Source organism: Tenrec ecaudatus, chromosome 12 (assembly GCF_050624435.1).
Source record: "Tenrec ecaudatus isolate mTenEca1 chromosome 12, mTenEca1.hap1, whole genome shotgun sequence".
Classification (NCBI taxonomy): Eukaryota; Metazoa; Chordata; class Mammalia; order Afrosoricida; family Tenrecidae; genus Tenrec; species Tenrec ecaudatus.
In genome coordinates, this window is record NC_134541.1 from 103553663 (window position 1) to 103573907 (window position 20245).

At 55.1% G+C, this 20245-nt stretch overlaps 1 protein-coding gene and 1 non-coding gene across 3 annotated transcripts in view; both read left to right on the plus strand.

Moving 5' to 3' along the window:
- Positions 1-16566, plus strand: part of USP7 (ubiquitin specific peptidase 7) — a 42283-nt gene extending 25717 nt beyond the window's left edge. The window contains exons 3-31 of one of the 2 annotated variants that reach the window (XM_075564302.1): positions 1502-1700; positions 2555-2693; positions 3281-3369; positions 4321-4429; positions 5161-5291; positions 5784-5838; positions 6691-6771; positions 6867-6957; positions 7556-7638; positions 8087-8196; positions 8908-9064; positions 9592-9736; positions 9903-10033; positions 10564-10698; positions 11003-11104; positions 11188-11293; positions 11723-11815; positions 11910-11977; positions 12171-12271; positions 12518-12671; positions 13076-13143; positions 13537-13645; positions 13741-13818; positions 14453-14556; positions 14689-14788; positions 15242-15361; positions 15513-15584; positions 15681-15771; positions 16247-16566. In XM_075564302.1, the coding sequence (XP_075420417.1) occupies positions 1502-1700; positions 2555-2693; positions 3281-3369; positions 4321-4429; positions 5161-5291; positions 5784-5838; positions 6691-6771; positions 6867-6957; positions 7556-7638; positions 8087-8196; positions 8908-9064; positions 9592-9736; positions 9903-10033; positions 10564-10698; positions 11003-11104; positions 11188-11293; positions 11723-11815; positions 11910-11977; positions 12171-12271; positions 12518-12671; positions 13076-13143; positions 13537-13645; positions 13741-13818; positions 14453-14556; positions 14689-14788; positions 15242-15361; positions 15513-15584; positions 15681-15771; positions 16247-16353 (3128 nt within the window). In that variant the 3' untranslated portion in view covers positions 16354-16566. The remainder of the gene's footprint in view (positions 1-1501; positions 1701-2554; positions 2694-3280; positions 3370-4320; positions 4430-5160; positions 5292-5783; positions 5839-6690; positions 6772-6866; positions 6958-7555; positions 7639-8086; positions 8197-8907; positions 9065-9591; positions 9737-9902; positions 10034-10563; positions 10699-11002; positions 11105-11187; positions 11294-11722; positions 11816-11909; positions 11978-12170; positions 12272-12517; positions 12672-13075; positions 13144-13536; positions 13646-13740; positions 13819-14452; positions 14557-14688; positions 14789-15241; positions 15362-15512; positions 15585-15680; positions 15772-16246) is intronic. The other variant, XM_075564303.1, reaches the window with a different exon arrangement.
- LOC142423508 (U4 spliceosomal RNA) lies at positions 2280-2416 on the plus strand. Its single transcript, XR_012779142.1, has one exon. It is a non-coding gene; the product is annotated as a U4 spliceosomal RNA (small nuclear RNA).
- Positions 16567-20245: the final 3679 nt, after the last annotated feature.

The window sequence follows — 20245 nt, forward strand, 5'->3', positions numbered from 1 at the left end:
TAGCAGTGTTTGCACAGACTTGTGTGGAGTGGAAGTTACGTGTGAGAGCCAGTGGGGAAGTGTAGCACCAGCCCCAAGTGTGGCATCCTCCTGTTGGCCTCGTGTCGTCAGAGCCCTGGCTGGGACACGGTCCTCTCCCTGGAGAAATGAGGTTGGTGTTAACAGCCAAAAGGGCACCGGACTATCCAGGTGCGTGACAAGCGTGTCGGCCATGAAGTCAACGCTGTTAGTGCTGTATGTTTGTGAGTCTTGGGGTCCGTGTGGAGGGAGTCCTTGATAATTCCCAGTACTCTTGCTTGGGCCTCTCTCTTCGGACTTGCCCTTTAACTTTACATAGACATGCCATCACATTGAGGCCATTGGGTCAGTCTGTATCACTCCTGTTTCGGACACATTTCTGCACACCACCTACACTTGCTGGCTTGGGCTCCCAGCTGCCTCTTGCCCTGAAGCCTGCACCCGGTTCTCACCCACAAGCCCAACACGGTTAGGACTGGGTCCCCTTTGTGTCCCAGGGCAGCTGCAGACCAGTCCTTAATGCTGGGCACCACTTGCTCATCATCCTGACCAAAGACCTCCACCAGTCAGATTGCAGGAACCCCTCACAGGAGGAGGGTGTGCAGACCTGCTCTGCCAGAGACAAGCATCACGTCTGCGCTTGGTTTTCAGGGTTTGGTTTGGTTTGTGTGTTCCTAGACAGGGCTTCCTGTCTTGACCTGTCAGTAGGTGATGTTGTATTTGAGGGTGGGAGTTGGGTGGTGGTGTTCCCTCTTAGGCTTTGCGTGTAGAGAGACCTTGGGAAGCATGGGGCAGAAAGACATTCTGTGTATGTGAACAGGCAAGTGCTGGGTGCCGGTGCTTGGTCACTTGTGTCCTGTGAACGAAGCTCACGTAGCAGACACTTGACATCAGTGGTTGTGTGTCATCGTCCCCATCCCCCCTTGGGCAACAAGAAATTGCCTGGCAGGTGAGCGGCTGTCTTAAATGCTTCTCCCTGTCATTCTGGTTGTGGGCTTACCTCGAACCTGTCTCCTGCCCTCTTAGAGGTCTTTAATCAACCCCCAGAGGGCTACTCACAGTCCAAGAGAGACTCCTGTCAGTTTCTGGCTCTCCGTCCGTCCTTCTGAGTAAAAATATTTAAAATATTTGGGGTAAATGTATTTTTTTTAAGGTAGAAGTGACAGTGATGTGCACTTTCCATTCCAATTGTTTGGACAAAGCCCCTTCCCTCTACTGAACACTGTTGGGTATGTTTGCTTTAAGTCCCTGTCTCCCTCTGGAGCCGATTCGTGCACCGAGCCAGGAGCCCTGGTGAGGGAGGAGGGTCCACAGGAAAATGCTCATTCCCACATTAATGACAGGCTGCCACCTCCTGCTTCCAGGCTGTCCACGTGCTGGGCCTGCTCATTTTCCCCAGAGCTGGGTTCTCCAGAGACTGGCTGATGGGCATGTGTCACTGCAGCCCCCTCCCCCGCTTGAGTGCACCCTGTTCTCCTTGCAGACACCAGCTGGCGCTCGGAGGCCACTTTCCAGTTTACGGTGGAGCGCTTCAGCCGACTTAGCGAGTCGGTCCTAAGCCCACCGTGCTTTGTGCGGAACCTGCCCTGGAAGATCATGGTGATGCCGCGCTTCTACCCCGACCGGCCCCATCAGAAGAGCGTCGGCTTCTTTCTGCAGTGCAACGCCGAGTCTGACTCCACGTAAGCCACGGGCACGAGGGATGCCCACGTAGCTCTTCCAAGTCCAATTCGGATTACGTTGTTAAAATGGTGTAGGCTTCCAGACCTTTACCATCTCTGTGCATCACAAGTCAGAACACACACACACACGTGCGGAAAGGACAATGAATTCATTGTTGGTGTTGAAACTTAACCCTAGCTCTGATGGCTTTTCGCCCATGGAGCCCCAGTGGTGTAGTTGGTGGTCACGCGTTGGGCTGGGCAGTGGGTGAGCAGAGCCTTGTGGATTTCGTGGAGGTGGGTGCATCTCTAGGGTTCTTCTAGCGGGTCCCAGCATGGCTTACCAGCTAGAAAGTGAAGGCTGAGAAAGAAGGGGTAGGCGGGGGGGGGGGGGGTTCCCAGGACTGTCCTTATGTGAAGGTCACGCCCCCAAGGAGGCACCATCAGGCTGTGACCTGATTGACAGGCTAAACTCCACCTCTACTTTCATATCTTTGAATTAACATGAATTTATGTAGTATCATGGGTCCACAGTTCAAAACCATCAGGCATCCGAGGGAGAAAGATGGGCTTTCTATTCCCTTTAAGAATAACAGCCTCAGCTTTGTGCAGCGGCAATATCGTAGCCAGCGAGGATTATCCGAGGCGCGATTATTGCTAATTGGAAACTTCCCAATATCCCGCTGTGGCGACTTGAAATATAGTCGGCATTGGCAATTATTGAGTCTCTACGGAGACTGAGCAGGAACTCACAGGGTTGCTCCGAGCATCCTGTAGGGTCACAATGAGTCCGTATGGAGTTGTTTGAGAAGCGGAAGCGTGACAGGCCTGGTGAGAGTGTGTTGCCTGAGTGGGGCTCGCTGGCTTCTTGGCAGGTCGTGGTCTTGCCATGCACAAGCCGTGCTGAAGATCATCAACTACAGAGACGATGAGAAGTCTTTCAGCCGCCGCATCAGCCACCTGTTCTTCCATAAAGAAAACGACTGGGGATTTTCCAACTTCATGGCCTGGAGTGTAAGCACAGTTCACATGGTCTGAGCAGGGGGCTCGTCTCTCCTCCAGCTCTTTCTGCCCCTCACTCCCTCCAGGGACCCTGGTGGCACAGTGGGTTATGCATTGAGCTGCTCCTCAGGAGGAGGAGGAGGCTTTCTGCAGGATCATTCTGAATTGGGTTTGGTTGAGAAGTCCCTGCAGGTTGTCGCTTTCCTGGAGAACAAAGTCGCCTTGAGAAACTATGGTCCCTAGCAGGCCCACCCCAGGCCTTAGGTGGAAGTATCCTTGAAATAAGCGTCCAGTGGGGGCATTTGGAGTCTTACTGGCATCGGATGGCAGAAACATGCAGAATGTTCTTAGGGGTATTGTTGCTAAGCTGGCTAGCCAGGCTCCCATCCCGTCTGTTGTCTGGCCGGCCCCCCGCCCCTCTGTGCACATACATGGTAGGCACAGCTGCACCTGGGAGTTCCTGACTGAGCCCTGCTTTCTCTGACCCCTAATTTGGTTCAGAGAGCTGGGATGACTTCTCAGAGGACGGGCCCCTGTGTTGGAGAGTGGGGTGAGTGTGCTCTGCCTCTAATTTGGGTACCATGCCTTCTCTCTTGTAGGAAGTTACTGACCCCGAGAAAGGATTTCTTGACGACGACAAAGTCACCTTCGAGGTCTTCGTGCAGGCAGATGCCCCCCACGGAGTTGCGTGAGTTCCCCTTCACTGGACAACTGTGATGATCTTGCTTCGGCTGGCGGCAGCCACTCTTAGAAGGGAAGGGCAGATAAGGGGCCTCCGTGTTCAGTGGTCAAGAAAAATCCCATGCAGAGCCAAAGGGGGGTCTCGCCTTAGAGACTACTGCAGGGACAGATAGGCATCTCGTTCACTGCTGCCCATGTGAACAGGCTAGTAAATTCTTGGGTTTTAAAAGGGCAGTGTAGAGTGTCTTTAGATCTCTCTACCATGGTCCGCAGGACACAACTGCTGCTGGGCTCTCTAGTCAGAATGTGACCCATCTGTACCCACATTGGCTTCTCCAGTTGGGGCACAGGCTGTGCTTTCTGGTTCACATGGGGGTGGCACATTCCAGAAGGGAAGGCTTAGCCAGCGGCCCTCCACTCCAATATGTGGACATTGTTCCCATCCGTATGAGCCAGGATGCGTGCACGTGTGCTGGGGGTGGGGCTCTTTTTTGAGAACTTGGGCTGTCAGCCAGGGAGCCATTGTACCCTGTCCTTGAATTCCTCAGTTCTTTCCTAGAATCCCCATTAGATGTTAGCTTTCATCCTCACTGATGGATTTCTGTCTGAGGACAGGAGTCAGAGAACCGCTCGGCTGTGTTAGTGATAACAGGATTTTGTTAAGTTTATTCCCAATCAAAGCAGATTTCCCAGGTCTGGTCTTTTTAGGATCACTCACCATTTATTACATGAGCTGTTTTTATGGTTACTTCCGCTTTCAAAATCAATGGGAATCCGATGTTTATAATTCTTCCCTGAATCTTTAGTATCTGCACCCTTAGTATCACACACACTTTCTTGCGCGTCCTCTCTCTCTCTCTCTCTCTCTCTCTCTCTCTCGCTCGCTCGCTCGCGCGCGCGCTCGCTCTCTCCAGCCCCTGGGCCAGCAGTTGACCTCTGGCTCCTGTCTGTCTTGTAGGTGGGACTCAAAGAAGCACACAGGTTATGTTGGGCTAAAGAACCAGGGGGCTACTTGCTACATGAACAGCCTGCTGCAGACTTTGTTTTTCACAAACCAGCTACGAAAGGTATGTGGTGGGAGGGGATTCTGCCCTGGCCCCTGCCCTTGTTCAGGTGCCTTCAAGGGGAGGCGGGGCCTGTCCCCTCCCTGGACCACCATGTGAGGCCACTTACTCGCACTCCCCACGGTCCGTCTGCCACCTGTGAATGGTCATGTGATACTGCAGTGCACACAATTTGAGAACCGTACCTGGGATGACTAAAACACACCTGTATTTGAAGACAAAAGCCATGTAGTTTGACGTGGTCCGCTAATTAATTGAGAAAGGACCAGCTAGGAAGTCTGATAATCACAGTTTGCAGATATTACTAGTTTAATCTAATTGTTCACAGTCACACCCTGGGCTTCGTGTGGGAAAAATAGCCCGCTGTGTTTCCAGCGCTTCCTCCTGAAGGGCATAGACCAGGGGGTGGCCATTAGTTAGGGCAATAGCATCTTGTCTTGCCTGTCGCTAATGACAGAGATGGCTGGTTGGGTGTCACTTTAGCTGCTTGGTACTTATTCTTAGCTCTGTTTGCAAGTCAGGGCAAGCAGAAAGCCACTGCTTTTACAAAATCAAGGCACCAGGCTTTGTGTGATAAATTGTAGGTCATTTAAAACAGCTTGTTTATTGTAATTGCATCTAAGGATTTCCATGATTTATTTGCTTTGAGTTGGAAAGCCCTGGCAGTTGCCAATGTGCTCTCGGAAGCAGTCTGCGTGAAACGAGGCTTGTTCTGTCTCTTTCAACCCATTTAGGCAGTGTACATGATGCCGACCGAGGGTGACGATTCTTCAAAAAGTGTCCCGTTGGCCTTGCAGAGAGTCTTCTATGAACTGCAGCACAGTGACAAACCTGTGGGAACCAAAAAGCTCACCAAATCCTTTGGGTGCGTTGGCACCCTTGAGTCCTGTGGGCACTCCCGGCAGGGGTCTGCCCCACGAGAGCCTACGGGGCCTTTCTGGCCTCGGGAGAGGGTAGCTGTGTTAGAGTGGTGCTTCCCGGACCGTCTCGGGCTTCCGGTTGTCAGGCAGCATGTGCAGTGTTCAGTCTTCAAATCCGTATGCTAAGAATGTGCTGCAGCCCTCTTCACACCGAGATTTCCAGATCACCCCCAAACCAGGCCCCTTTGGAGTAAACTGGCGGTTCCAGAGCTGTGCACCCAACACCCCCTGCCTTGGCCTGGCTTCCTATCAGGCAGACCTGTCTTGGAGGCAGCCGTGCTGTCATCTTACCGATGCCTCTGCGCACTGCATCAGAGGGGCTACAGACCTTTCTGTTCACAGCCACGCACCCCAACCACTGCACCACCAGCATGCCTTTGAGTTGCAAGACCCCTCCCCATGGGCCCCCCGTGTGCAGCGTGCGCCTTCTCTTGCAGGTGGGAGACACTGGACAGTTTCATGCAGCATGACGTGCAGGAGCTGTGCCGAGTGGTAAGTGCACTCATGAGGACCTTGATCTGAGCTACGCCCTCTGGCTCCTGCCAGTCCACTGCAGCAGACACACCCAGGCCAGGCTAGAGAGACCAGCCTCCAGCTAGTGTAAACGCCCCGAGAGGCCACTGTCTGGCTGACCACCAGGACACACGTGTCCAGAGGCTCTTTTCAGAGCTGCAGTGCCTCAGCTCAGGCAGCTGTCAACTATCCTTGATCGATGGCTGGTACCACCTCCAGTGTTATCCTTTGCTTTGTCACTGAGGCCAGCCTCCTTTCACCACGAGATCTTTGTCCCTTCAAGAAGGCGCATGCACGCGCACGCGCACACACGCACGCGCACACACACACACTGATTGTTCAAGGTGATTGGCTGGGCAAGGTGTGTTTTCTTTTTTGCAGCACTAGCTGGATTGAATCCAGTTCATTAAATATCCATGGACAAACCAGTCAATCCTGTTGACAGGCTCAACCTCATTAATCTCTTGGTGTGGACCATTACGAGTTAAGTTTAGAGATCAATTTACACGATTTTCCACCGAGGTAAAATGAATATATAAAATGCTTCTAAAGGCACTACAGATTACTAATTCAACCCCAAGACTGTGTAAAGGGCGTAATCTCAACCAATGCATGTAGATTTTTTAAAATCTCTGTATGTGTGTAGTTTTATAAATACCCAAGCTAGGAAGAAGGATTTTTAATGCGTTTTCAATAATTGCATGCCAAGAGCCATATTTTTAGTTTAGAATTCTTGGGCCGGTGAAATGTCTTCGCATTTCAAATTAGACTGTTTTCAAAGTGACTGGTTCATTTGATACTTTGTTTTTAAGTGAGCGCTTTCTCTTGTAGTTACTTGACAACGTGGAGAATAAGATGAAGGGCACGTGCGTGGAAGGCACCATTCCCAAGTTATTCAGAGGCAAAATGGTGGTATGTGATGGCCCGCGTCAGAGATTGAGCGACCCCGAGGCTAGAGTGCCGTGTGTGTGCGCGCACTTACTCCTCCCGCCTTCCCTTCCTTGCAGTCATACATCCAGTGTAAAGAAGTAGACTACCGATCTGATAGAAGAGAAGATTATTATGACATCCAGCTCAGTATCAAAGGAAAGAAAAACAGTAAGTTTCAGGGATCTGACAGTGAGCTTCAGACCACTCTGGCTTGGGTTCCGCGCTCCTAATTTGTTCAAATTCAACCCATCTGTCTTGGGTCCGAAGATATCTCTGCCTGTCTTGAAGCCATGTTCTGGCACATTCTGGAACCTATAATTTTGTCTAAGACATGGCCTCCAAAAGCTTTGTGGGCGTTCTCGGTGCTCTACCCGCGCCCCTTGGAGAGCCATGCTGACCTGCACGCAGGCCACTCTGTCGCACGGGCTCTCCCTGACTGCCGTCGCCACACAGTCGTAGCCAGATCGTAGCCTCAAAATAGGCGATTGGATTAAGTCGGCGCTCTGGTCACCTGAGTTATTGAAACCTCAAGGTCTGTTGCCGGCTGTGGGAGGGGAAATCCTGGCCTGGAGTTGCCATGTCAGCCGAGGGCAATGTGCATCCCGCACTCGCTGACCCATCTTGAGGGAGCTCGTGGGGAAATCCAGCTATTTTCACTCACCCTCATCCCCACCCCCACCCCCACCATGGCTCTTACACCTGGGGTAGGGAGGCCGGGCCCACATTCTGTGACACACACACACCCTCCCCTCTCCCTCCTCCTCAGTCTTTGAGTCTTTTGTGGACTACGTGGCAGTGGAACAGCTCGACGGGGACAACAAATACGACGCCGGGGAGCACGGCTTACAGGTAACTGGTCCGGGGCATTATGCCCACTCCTGCCTGCCTGCCTCAGGCTAGACATCCCTCAGGCCCTCCACACCCTGTGGCCCTGACCCCAGCACTCAGGACTCCACTACCAACAGGCTTAGGACAGAGGCCCCCGAGAGACTTCGTGCAGGAGCTGTGGGGGCAGGTTTTTAATACGGTGGTTTTCGCGTCTGCGCCATCCTCAGAGTGGGGGTCTCTGTCCAAAGCAGGCTGTTGCTAGTTTTGTGCTCTTTCCCTGGATGGCTTCTCAGAGCTTCTCCGTGTTCCTCATGTTTTAGCGCTGCCTCGGTTTCCTGTGCCGAGCGCTGAGCTGGCGCATAGCCTCACGTGCACACCGTGGCTACGTTAAACAGCAACGAAGTAGGCTCCTGACCCTTGCTGAGAGAGATTGCTGAGCTGAACTGACTGGAGTTTTTCCCACCTCCAGGAAGCTGAGAAAGGCGTGAAATTCCTAACCCTGCCACCAGTGTTACATCTGCAGCTGATGAGGTTTATGTACGACCCTCAGACAGACCAGAACATCAAGATCAACGACAGGTGAGCTCCAGCCCCGCTGCTCCCTCTGCTGGTGCACTGTGGGTGTTCAGCCTGCTCTCCCTCCCACCCGGACGCCACCTCAGGCCCACTCTGCTGTGGGCAATTCGAATCTGAGGGGAGGGTTCTTCAGCTTCTCAAGCGGTGGCATTCACCAGAATGTTTAGCACCTCTGTCCTTGGCCATAAGCTAGTTGTCACTGCACATAGGGACTTTTGTTGGAATCAGATTCTCTTAACACAATAGCTGTCTTCAACCAAAAACACTCAAACCAAATCCCCTGCCGTCAAATCGATTCTCAACTCACAGCAACCCCCTTGGACAGAGCCGGACTCCTCCCTCAGGCAACCAGCCTCATCCCCCGAAGCAGCACATGGGGCGCCGGGGGTCCCTTGGCTCTTCCAGTCTCATTGCTGTGGGAATGTGTAGCATGTGCCAGAATGTAAGCACTGCTGTTGGGGGGGTAGGGGCGGGGCGCTTTCCCAGGTCTTGAAGTGCCAGTGTTACCTGATGCTGTGTTATCTGGCCGGGGACCTGGACTTTTTATACCTTGTGGGTGAGCAGCTCCTGTGAGGACAGCCAAGGGCGGGGCGGCCTGCTGGCAAGCTCAGTTGTAGCCTCGCCTTGCTCTTCTAGAGAGTCAGGAACAGCCCGGATGCTGGCCAGGGGGCCAGGGCCGGGGAGCACTGCCTCACTGGGAATGTTCTTGAACAGGTTTGAGTTCCCTGAACAGTTACCGCTGGATGAATTTTTGCAAAAAAACGACCCCAAGGACCCTGCCAACTATGTGCTACATGCAGTCCTGGTTCACAGCGGCGACAACCATGGCGGGCACTATGTGGTTTATCTCAACCCCAAAGGGGACGGCAAAGTAAGTGCAGGCCCTGGGGTCACAAGGGGAGCCTGTAGCCAGACCCCCACCTTGTCCTGGCCTCCTGCTGGCTTGCAGCCAGGAAGCCTCTCTGTTCCCCAGCTGCTGAAATGTAAGCAGTGTGTATGTTAGGGTCATTCTCCCGTTGTGGCAGCAGCAGAGCCATCTCAGAGCTTCCACGGCGACCCCTGTCTGCCGCGCTCTGCTGAGTGCCGGGCCTTTCTGAGACTCCTCTAGGAGGCTCCAGCCTCGTCATTCATGTGCACCGCCTGTCTAGTCGGAAGCACAAAGAGAAGCCAAGGGATGTCCCTGTGATGTGTGCGGTGTGGCCTACCAACCCTCTTTGTCTCTCATCTCCCACGGGCCTCTGCGTCTTCTCTGTGACCTTGAAAGTGAGGGGTGTCCTGCTTGAGCTAGATCAGGCTCCCACCGGAAATGGCCTGATGGAAGGAAGCTGCCCCACAGCAAGCCGTGCTAGCTTTGTTGTTTCCAAACTGCTGGCTTGCTCACGGCGGGCTCCCCTGCAGTGGTGCAAGTTCGATGATGATGTGGTGTCGCGGTGCACGAAGGAGGAGGCCATAGAGCACAACTACGGGGGCCACGACGACGACCTGTCCGTGCGGCACTGCACTAACGCCTACATGTTAGTTTATATCAGGGAGTCCAAGCTGAGTGAGTACACCGCCCCCCGTCCCCCACACACTCCGCCACGGGGGAGAGAAGCGCCCACCTGGGGAGCCACACAGGGCAGTTCTACTCTGCTGCGGCTCCGCTCTGAGCCGGGGAAGGGCAGTGAGCGGGCTGTGCACTCGGTGAGCAGGCCGTGCTTGTCCACCAGGTGAGGTCCTGCAGGCGGTCACCGACCACGACATCCCGCAGCAGTTGGTGGAGCGGTTGCAGGAGGAGAAGAGGATCGAGGCGCAGAAGCGGAAGGAGCGGCAAGAGGCCCATTTGTACATGCAAGTGCAGGTCAGCCTCCAGGGGTCCATTTGCTGGGGGCTTAGGAGTGTGTGTGTCCGGGGGCTGGAGGCTGGAGGCAGGGGGCCTTGCAGGACAGCCACTAGGAATGGGGAAGTGCAGATGGTGATGGATTGCTCCGTGAGGAAGGGCTAGCCGAGTCACAGCCCTACAGTGACCGTAGGCAGTGCTGGAACCACACTGACGTCCGTCCGGGGTGATCAGCCCCCATGGGTGGCCAGGGGCTGCGCAGGCCAGTTTAGGGCTGATTCAGGAGTCAAGACCACTTGGGCCCCAGGTTGAACTCGGCATGAGGGAGGGCAGAGTAGAGAGCACAGGATGCAGGCAAGGGGACACAGGAGAGCAGGGCCATGTCCCGGGGCCTGTGGTTCCTGGCCCTGGACTCATGACTTCCTGCCTGTTCAGGTTTTCTGAGCCCAGCTGTCAGCAGTCCCGGGTGGGCACGGGGTGGGGGTGGAAGAGGGTGCTTCGCATCATGTCTGGTCAGCAAGGGCTGTCCTGTGTTTTTGTGCGTGTCCCAGATAGTTGCCGAGGACCAGTTTTGTGGCCACCAGGGAAACGACATGTACGACGAAGAGAAGGTCAAGTACACCGTGTTCAAAGTGTTGAAAAACTCCTCGCTCTCCGAGTTTGTGCAGAACCTCTCCCAGACCATGGTGAGTCCCGGCCTCCCAAGCCTTATCTCTGTTTCAGAGCTAGCAAGGAGAAGGGCTAGCTGTCCTGTCTGGATCTGCGGGTCTATTATCTAAGTTTTTTAGTAAGCTCTGTACAGATGAATATGACGGTTGGTCTGGTCCTTTTGGGAGTGGGCATAGCCCTGGGATTTCAGTTCTCAGATACTGGTGGACTGTTGTCTACATCCAGGGAAAGCCATTTTCCCCCCTTAGAATCCCTACACCATTGACCGCCAGGTGATGGAACCGAAATGGGACTTACCTGTTGCTTCATCTTTGAACCCAGGGGTATCCACAGGATCAGATCCGATTATGGCCCATGCAAGCAAGGAGTAATGGGACGAAGCGGCCAGCCATGTTGGACAATGAAGCCGATGGGAACAAGACGGTGCGTGGTGTGACCCTCTCCCCTTGTGAGCAGGCCAACAAGGCCGGGGCAGCCTTCTAAACCTGGGGTCTCTCTGGCACCAGATGATCGAGCTCAGCGACAATGAGAACCCATGGACGATATTCCTGGAAACCGTGGACCCCGAGCTGGCGGCCAGTGGGGCGACGCTGCCCAAGTTTGATAAAGACCGTAAGTGCCTGAGGAGGCCTGGCCAGAACACGCTGAGCCTAGCTGGGTTTTCCTTCGCAAGAGTAACGCCCCCGCCCCCATGCAGGTTAACTCCAGAAGTGCTGGAGCAGGGCCTGGTGTCACGGCTTGCTGGGCTGTGCCCCTGGTGAGGGAGGTGGGTGGCGGCATTCTTGCAGTGCCGTGCTACAGCTGGCTCCTGCAGGCTCCTGATTCTCTGGTGTAGAGGCCGCATGGCGGGGACGGGTCCTGTCGCTGCAGGGCTGACTTTAGAGGCACCAGGCCAGTGTTAACCAGTACTCCTGCCATAGCATCTCAGCCAGTGAGGTGTTGGGGTCTCGCCATCACTGGGCTGCTCACCCCGAAGAGATTCTCTTTTCACGCAGTCCTGCCTGTGAAGACCCCAATGAGCTTCTTCCCTCCCCCCACTAGATGATGTGATGTTGTTTCTGAAGATGTACGACCCCAAAACACGGAGCTTGAACTACTGCGGGCACATCTACACCCCAATATCCTGCAAGATCCGTACGTTCCCATCACCCCCCCCTCCCCCGTGCATCTAGGCCTTCAGCCTGGCCAGGGGGGAATTATACCTGTGGGTCCTGTCTCTTGTGCCTAGGTGACTTGCTCCCTGTGATGTGCGACAGAGCGGGGTTCATCCAGGACACGAGCCTTATCCTCTATGAGGTTGGCATGGCTGGCTCTCCCCAATTTGGTGTCTTAGGTGGGAGAGAGGCTGGCTTGTTAGCCAACATTCTGAAGGAGTTCACAGCGAGGCAGGGGTGTCGAAGAAGGGGGAGGGTAACGTGTGGGGGGGGGGCGCGAGGATGTCAGAGCCAAGCCCCAGGTTCTTAGTGTGTCCTAACGTGTTCTCTTGCAGGAAGTTAAGCCGAATTTAACAGAGCGAATTCAAGACTATGACGTGTCCCTTGATAAAGCCCTCGATGAGCTGATGGATGGTGACATCATCGTCTTCCAGAAGTACGTGGCAGCCTTGGGACCGATCTCCCGAGAGGCATGCCAAGGGCCTTGTCCGGGTTGGGATGGGCAGTCGTGAATGTGGATTGGGGTCCGGAGAAGCGAGTTGTTCTTCTTCCTTTAAAATGTATGTGATCCTTCCAATGGAGCTGCTTATGGGTGGCGCCTCCGACCCTGCTGCTGGCTCTCGGTCGCTGTGAGTCCCTGCCCGTGCCGACCCTGGCTTGTCCCCCGTGGTCCTGTCCCTAGGGATGACCCTGAGAACGACAACAGCGAGCTGCCTACGGCCAAGGAATATTTCCGAGACCTCTACCACCGAGTCGACGTCATCTTCTGTGACAAGACGATCCCCAACGACCCAGGTTTCGTCGTCACCTTATCCAACAGGATGAATTATTTTCAGGTGCTTGCTCCCGGCCCTTCTCGACTCCTGAGCACCCTCCCTGGGCTGGGGAAGCTGGAGCTGGTGACAGCCCTTCCTCCTCCCTCGCTGCCGTCAGCAGACCTGCACAGGACTTTTACTCCTGGCCTTCGCCCACGTGTGTGTGTTCCACACACCCCCCACTCGGGAAATAATAACACCATAGAATCATCCGCGGGCTTTGCTTGGGTTTGAGGGAAAGAAAGCCATCACGTGCCATCCTTGCCCACGGTGGCTTCCCTGGGCCTCCTGTGCTGTGGGGGGTTTGAACACCCACACCAGGGCCCATTACTTCAGGAACGAGGCTGTGTCCAGCTGGTGACTTGTTCTGCTGTCCATGGGGTTCGCTGCTTTCTGCAAAATGTGAACTGTGTGTCTCCCCGCAGGTGGCAAAGACTGTCGCACAGAGGCTGAACACAGACCCCATGCTGCTTCAGTTTTTCAAGTCTCAAGGGTAAGCCCTGTTGCCACCCTTTTTGCCTAGCATCCCCTGCAGGCTGACTTGGACTCCCCACCATGGGTCTTTTGCCTCCTGCTAGTCCCTGCTTTGGTCTCAGCCTCAGGGTGGTCGCCACACCTGCCTGATGGCCATCCTCACCCAGACATTCTGTAGAGACCTGTTGGATTGCCCCCCACACTAGGGGCACTGGGTTGCCAAGTCCAAGAAGCACTGTTACTGTGGAGTTCACCTAAGGGGCATGTGGGTGTCAGGAAGCAGGAGGCATCTCCTGATGGGTCCCCACACCAGCCCCGGGTCCAGTGCCGGCAGGAAGGAGGAGCAGGAGTCTGTGTCAGTGCGTGTGTGCTTGTGTACCGCACACATGCTATGTGCTATGTCCTTGTGTAGTTACAGAGATGGCCCCGGAAACCCTCTTAGACACAATTATGAAGGTACTCTAAGGGATCTTCTACAGTTCTTCAAGCCTAGACAACCTAAGAAACTCTACTATCAGCAGGTGAGAGTTCCAAATCAACTCCACTGTGGGGCCCAGGTGGTCAGCACTCAGATGCCCAAATCACAACCCCTTTCTGTCCCCCCCACCCTCACCAGTTGAAAATGAAAATCACAGACTTTGAAAACAGAAGAAGCTTCAAGTGTATATGGCTGAACAGTCAGTTTAGGGAGGAGGTGAGTGCAGCTGTCTGTTTATTGCTTGGTGCCCCCTTGTGCAGGGGGTCTGGCGTTGCCTTCCTGCCAGGCTGAGTCTGACATACTGGGGTCGGGGGTTGGCATCTGACTACTGGGCAGAACACCGAGGGAGCCTCAACCCCTCCCCTAGATGGCCTGCCACCTCACTGTCTGTAGACATCCGGGAGGGCTTCCCTGAAAAGTTGTCTGTTAAACCAGCTGTCCCACAGAGTGACATTGCTCAATCTCTCCTGAGCTGTGCCCAGAGAGGGGTCTGAGTCACAGCAAGGGCACACAGCCGTCAGACTCCAGTTGTCCGGAATTAGAGAAATGAAGCACTCTTTAAGATTGGACTGCCGGGAGGAATGGCCTCCTTTAAAACCCTCCATGGGGCCAGGGCTTCTGAAGCAAAAAGGTGGGACGGGAAGCGAGAGTCTTCCAGATGAAATGGACGGAGGGGCCGGGGATAAAGCAGGGAAACCCCCAAAGCAGCCGACGCTCGCGTCGTCAGACATGGGGACGTGCCACAGATCTTAGTCTGTGGACTCGGCTTCCCCTTAAGCGCGTGACGCTCTTGCTGCTCCTCATGCTGCGGGCTGCGTGGTCTGAGTGCATTGACTCTGGCTGTCGTCAGCAGGAAATAACACTATACCCAGACAAGCACGGCTGCGTCCGGGACCTGCTAGAAGAATGTAAAAAGTCTGTCGAGCTCGGGGACAAAGCATCAGGGAAACTCAGGCAAGTTCGAGGGCAGCGGACCCAGGGCCACCCACCCCGGCCCGCACAGGGCTGTGTAAAGGTTTCCAGGCCTTTCCCATTCCCCCACTGGAGCTCACTTTTCTTTCCCCTGCTCCTCTGCTCCACGTCCAGGCTGCTAGAAATTGTAAGCTACAAAATCATCGGTGTGCATCAAGAAGATGAACTGTTAGAGTGTTTATCCCCTGCAACGAGTCGGACGTTCCGGATAGAGGTGAGGCCAGCCTGGGTCTGTCTCACCTGAGGGCGACCACACTCGGGAATTGATTCTGAATACGTCCCCGTCCCTCACCCCCCCTCCCCACCACCACCACCAGCAAGCCTGGGCAGGAACGGAAAGTACCTGTGGAGGGCCGGGGTTTAGAGCTGGTGCTAGAATTAGATGTGCGACCTCTGACCTCGTAAGACCCAGCATTCCCTTCTGTAAGGGCCTGGGTGGATTGATGGGTTGACTTCAGATCATTGGCTCAGCTCCAGCTACCACTCTGAGGAAGAGAGATGAGGCTCTGCCCCAAGGAGTACTTCTGCTCTGTCCTCCAGCGGCAGGATTGACTTGGTGGCAGTGAGATGATTGTTTCTCCAAAGGCAGCTTGGTTCTGGCTGGGGCCAAGCCTGTGGGAATGGCCGTACCCCACTCACCTCCCTGGGGCTCTGTATGTGCGTGCAGGAAATACCTCTGGACCAGGTGGACGTGGACAAGGAGACCGAGATGCTGATCACTGTAGCACACTTCCACAAGGAGGTGTTCGGAACGTTCGGGATCCCGTTCTTGCTCAGGATACACCAGGTAAGTAAGGTGGCTTGGGTGGCCGTCATTCCAAGCATCTCCTATCCAAAGCGGAAGTCTCCCGCTCCGAGCAGTGGTGGTCTGGGGGCCCAGGGACGGGACGGCCTGGCAGCCAAGTCCTGTGCGCACACATCCCTGCTGTTGTGTACAGGGGGAGCACTTCCGAGAGGTGATGAAGCGGATCCAGAGCCTGCTGGACATCCAAGAGAAGGAGTTCGAAAAGGTGCGCGTGACGCCTGCCTCGTGAGGGGCCCCACCAGCTGGAGCTCGCTGGGCCCAGGATGGATCACAAAAGTTCTGCATCTTGTTTCTTTTTCAGTTTAAATTTGCAATTGTAATGATGGGCCGACACCAGTACATAAATGAAGATGAGTATGAAGTAAACTTGAAGGACTTTGAGCCTCAGCCTGGTAAGATCCCCTGCCAGGACCCTGGCTCCTGGTGAGGGCTGGGAGGCCGGCAGGTCTCCTCGTGTTCCCATGGCTATGCACTTGGATCGGTTCCAACTTGGGGACAGATGAGAACGGTCTCTGAGACCTACTGTCTCTGCTGACCCAAACTGCTGCCTCTTTCGGAGCCTCTGGTGCGTCTTGACACATTGCACACGCTTGCTGTGTTCTTAGCTCCGTTGCCATCCAGTCAGTTCAAACTCACCCTCAAAGACCCTTCGAACTGCCTGCAAGTGGCTGGTGATGCAGAACCTCTGATGGTTCAGCTAGCAGCTGAAGGCTTAACACCTTGCCCCCAGAGCTGCGTGGGTGGGTGTTAGTCGAGGTGCTGGTGGCTCCTTGTGTGCACAGGAGAAAGACTTCTCAGAACTCCGAGGGTGGGGCCCCATCACAGGGTGGCTGGACACCGCCTCTTCAACGGCTTCTTTTCCTGCAGGTAACATGTCTCACCCCCGGCCGTGGCTCGGGCTGGACCACTTCAACAAAGCCCCCAAGAGGAGTCGCTACACCTATCTTGAAAAGGCCATTAAAATCCATAACTGACTTCCTGACCTGGTGTGCTCGAGGCCAGGGGCCGGGCGTGGGGCGCTCCTTTGTAGCGTCTGTAGAACTTGGGCCACCCAAGCGCTCCCCGAAGCCTTCGGCGAGAGGGCTTGCTGCTGGTGTCGATTTTATTTTGTCGAGGCTGTTCAGTTTGGCTGCTTCTCTGTATCTATTGACTGCCCTTTTTGAGCAAAATGAAGGTGTTTTTATAAAGCTCGGATGCCCATGAGAGTTATTTTATGGAAATGCCAGTCGGGCGGCTGGCGGGGCTGCGGCCCAGAGGGCTGGCCGCTGCCTTGCGTGGGTCCCCTCCTCCTCCACCTCTGCAGCGAGGCCGTCCACTGGTGGGCCCGCGGGCTCCAGGCCCTGCAGTGCATCTGTAAAGGCAACACCGGAATCCACAACCTAATTAGTGGCCGTCCCTCCTCCCTTCCCATGTGCACTGTCGGCCCTTCCTCGGGCTCCCTCTCGGAGCTGCGTCTCACCTGGGGCAGCCCGGGCCACAGCTCCCTACCCATCTTGAGGAGTGGACACACTGAAGTCGAGCCTGGCAGACAGGTGGGGAGTCTCCCTCTCTCCCCTAAAAGTCCCATCAAGCCCTTGTTCTGTAGCGTTAGGGTTGACTCCTCGCTGCCTCGGGCAAGCGTCGCGGAGGGCAGGTGAAGGGCTATCACAATGGTGGCAGGGGCACCGGGACAGCAGGGGGGCATGCTCACTAGTGGTTAGTAAGCTGTTGACTTTGTTTTTTAAAAAGTTAAAAAGTGACAATAAAAAGGAGGGTGAGAGGTGGAGTGACATTGTATATTTAATGAATAGACCTGTACAAGCGACCTCCTGGAGGGGCTACTTTTTGTTGGGTGAGTCTGTCGGCAGCCCCCTGCTGGGAGGAGAGCTCACTGGGGTCGCTCCCCACCCAGTCTTTCAAACTTCGAGGGGGTTGAGGGGGTGGGAAGAGGGAGTCAGCCCCGCCGGGAGTCTCATGCCGAGTGCAGTAAAGTAGAATACGCAAGTCACACCGGTGGCCCCCCCCCCTCCTTTCCCTCCATCCTTTCCCAGAGTTTTTTTTGTTTTGTTTCGTTTTTCTTTTTTTTTTTCCGTAGCTGCAGTGTACACCAACTCTTCCTGTATATTGCCTTTTTGCTGGAACATGTTGTATGTTGAATAAAGTTTTCTATAAAAATGATAATTCAGTGAGTGACGTGGGAGCTGAGGAAGATTCTGCTGTGTGTGTCTCCCCCCTCTCCCAAAACAGGCCTGGGCCCCTTTCCGGTTCTGAAAAGGTTTGACTAAGGTGTATCTGGTCGTTTCCTCCCCCTCCGCCCCCCATTCTCAGTGTTGTTGATAATGTGGTAGTGGGCTTGAGTCTGTGAAATAAAAGGTTTTTTCAAGAGGGAGCCTTGTGCAGCTGCCGTGACTGGAGTTGTAGTGTTTACAGATGTGGCAGACGTAGCCAGCTCACCTGTGTGATCTGTGATTACCTACCCCCGCCCTTAGTTTGACCTCCCTTGCCATGTCCCAAGTGTGTCTTCATGCCCTGATAGCTGCCTGCTGACCAGGGGCTGTCCTTGCACCCCATCTATTCCCCCACCCCACATCCTCCACCGCAGCAGCGCGATCTGTCTTTGAAGAAGAGTCGGGTGTCGGTGTTCTGGTCTGGGTCTGCTTGTCTTCATGTTGGCTCTAGTGACCATGGTCTCCCTAGTAGCTATCCCTATAAGGTGGTCAGTGGCTGTTTTCACAAAGGACTCTGTCATGTTGCTTCCACTAGCTGTGCTGCAAGTTTATGAACCTTGACTTTAGGGGGGTGATTTTTCAAGGTGAGGAAGAAAACTGCTTTTCAAGGGGCCGGCTGTAACCCATAACCCACAGGGGTTCCCCCCTGCTCCCTCCCTGGAACAGGTGCCCTCTGTTGAAAGCCGTTCTCAACCTGTGGGTCCAGACCCATTTGGGCGTTGAACCACCTTTTCACAGGTCGCCCGATTCATAACAGTAGCAAAAATTACAGTTGTGAAAATAATGTTATGGTTGGGGGTCACCACAACATGAACTGTATGAAAGGGTCACGGCGTTAGGGAGGATGAGAACCGCTGCCGTAGAGCAGTGACCATGGTCACCAGGGGCTGTGGTACCTGTGGTCTGGCCGTCGCTGTTTTGTGGGCGTACCTGAGTTTTGAGGCAAAGAGCGTGCCCAAGGGAGCTGGCTTCCCAAACGCATGTAAACAGTTCTATGTGAGCCCAGGGACTGCCCGGCTGTCATGCGCTGGGCCCTGCCACCAGGGTTCACCCTCCAGTTGAATGTTGTGGACATCCTTACATGATTGTGTGATTGTTAGAGAAAATGGCATCTGTCTCACCCGCCAGGGGGTGTGACTTCAATGTGGGGAGAAAGGACATGAACCCCTTTTCAAATGGGCCCCCGGCTGAGGGAACAGAGCCTGATCCGGGTGCCAGTTCCCCGGGAGGCCTCAGCCCCTCACACAGCTCATGGGGTATTGGAGCAGGTGCTAGTGGCTGTGTTGGCCAGCGGGTAGTGCAGCAAGTTTGAAGCCACCCATCCAGGTGCAGACAGGTGTCTCGTGTCTCGGCAAGCAGCCCCTGTTGGTGGGTCCGTACATTTTGCCAGTCCTCGTTTCACGGGGTCTGGGGTCGGCAAACTGGGAAATAACCACCTTGGGGCCTCAGCTGCTCCAGACGGACAGGCAGCCATTCACATGGGAACGTGACTGGCCCCTGGACTCGGGTGGGGGGGGGGTATCCTTGGTGGTGCAGTCCCCAGCTCCAGTTCTGCCTGGCCTGGTGAGACAGCATAGATGGAAGTGGTGTGGTTTTGTCTCTTCTGTGCTGCTGTTGGACTCTCAGCCTTTGAGGGAGGGTAGCTGGAACTGGGGGCCCAGTGAGCAGGTCAGCAGTGGGAAGGTTCCCTGGAGGTTCACCCGTTCCTGGGAGCGACGACCAACTGGCTCCAAGCACAGGGCAGGGCTGTGGAGCCCAGGGACGGTGCATCCTGTCTGCAGTGTTTGTGGCATATGGTGCTGACACGACATCCAACATCTCCACCACTCCCTGTGGCCCTCGGCCAGCGTGGCCGGTCCAGCACTGCCCCATCTGGCCTGATGTATCAGGCCAATGGCTGCCATGTGGGATGAGAACATTGTGGCATTTGTGAAGGGGCCATTGCAAGGGGCCTCGTGGCTGGGTGGGAGCCACGTCAGCTTGGCCGCTCTGGCACCTCTGCGCCCTGCACAGCTAGGGCCATGTAATTTGTGACGTGTCGCTCGCCCTGCCTGCTCTTGGATTCAGGGTGGCCATGAAGGCAGACTGGGGAGTTCTCATTTCATAGGAAAGCCCTTCATCAGAGCTTTGAGTCCACACTGTGAGCTGGGGCAGCAGCAGGCATTGCCACTCCTAACTCACCCCAAGTACCTGGGGGCTGCATACCACCCGCTGGTGGGAGTGACCTTGGCTGGGGGAAGCCACCACCACTACCACCACCCCCCCAATCACTTGCCAGTGATAAGCACAGCAGGCTGCTCACTTCTCCCACCTGTCCTCTGGGAGGGCACGAGGCTGTTTGGAAATTCAGACATGGGCATGCAGCACAGGCTGAGCCGAGGGGACAGCTGGCTCTCCTGACCCAGGCTGAGCAGGGTTAGCTCTCCAGGTGTGGACTAAGCTGGCAGCGCATAAAGATGCCAGGGACCCAGCTACTGCCGGCATTGATGGGAAAGAACATACATGGCTGTCACACCCCGAAACCCCACCTGTGCCCCCTGCAGCAAGTGCCCTAGGCCCAGCATTGGCACTGGGGGCCCTCTCCCTACTTCAGCCTCTGCCCTTTGTGGCTTCAGAGACACGGCCCTTTCACCTGCAGGTCCTTTCCAGGTGTACTGAA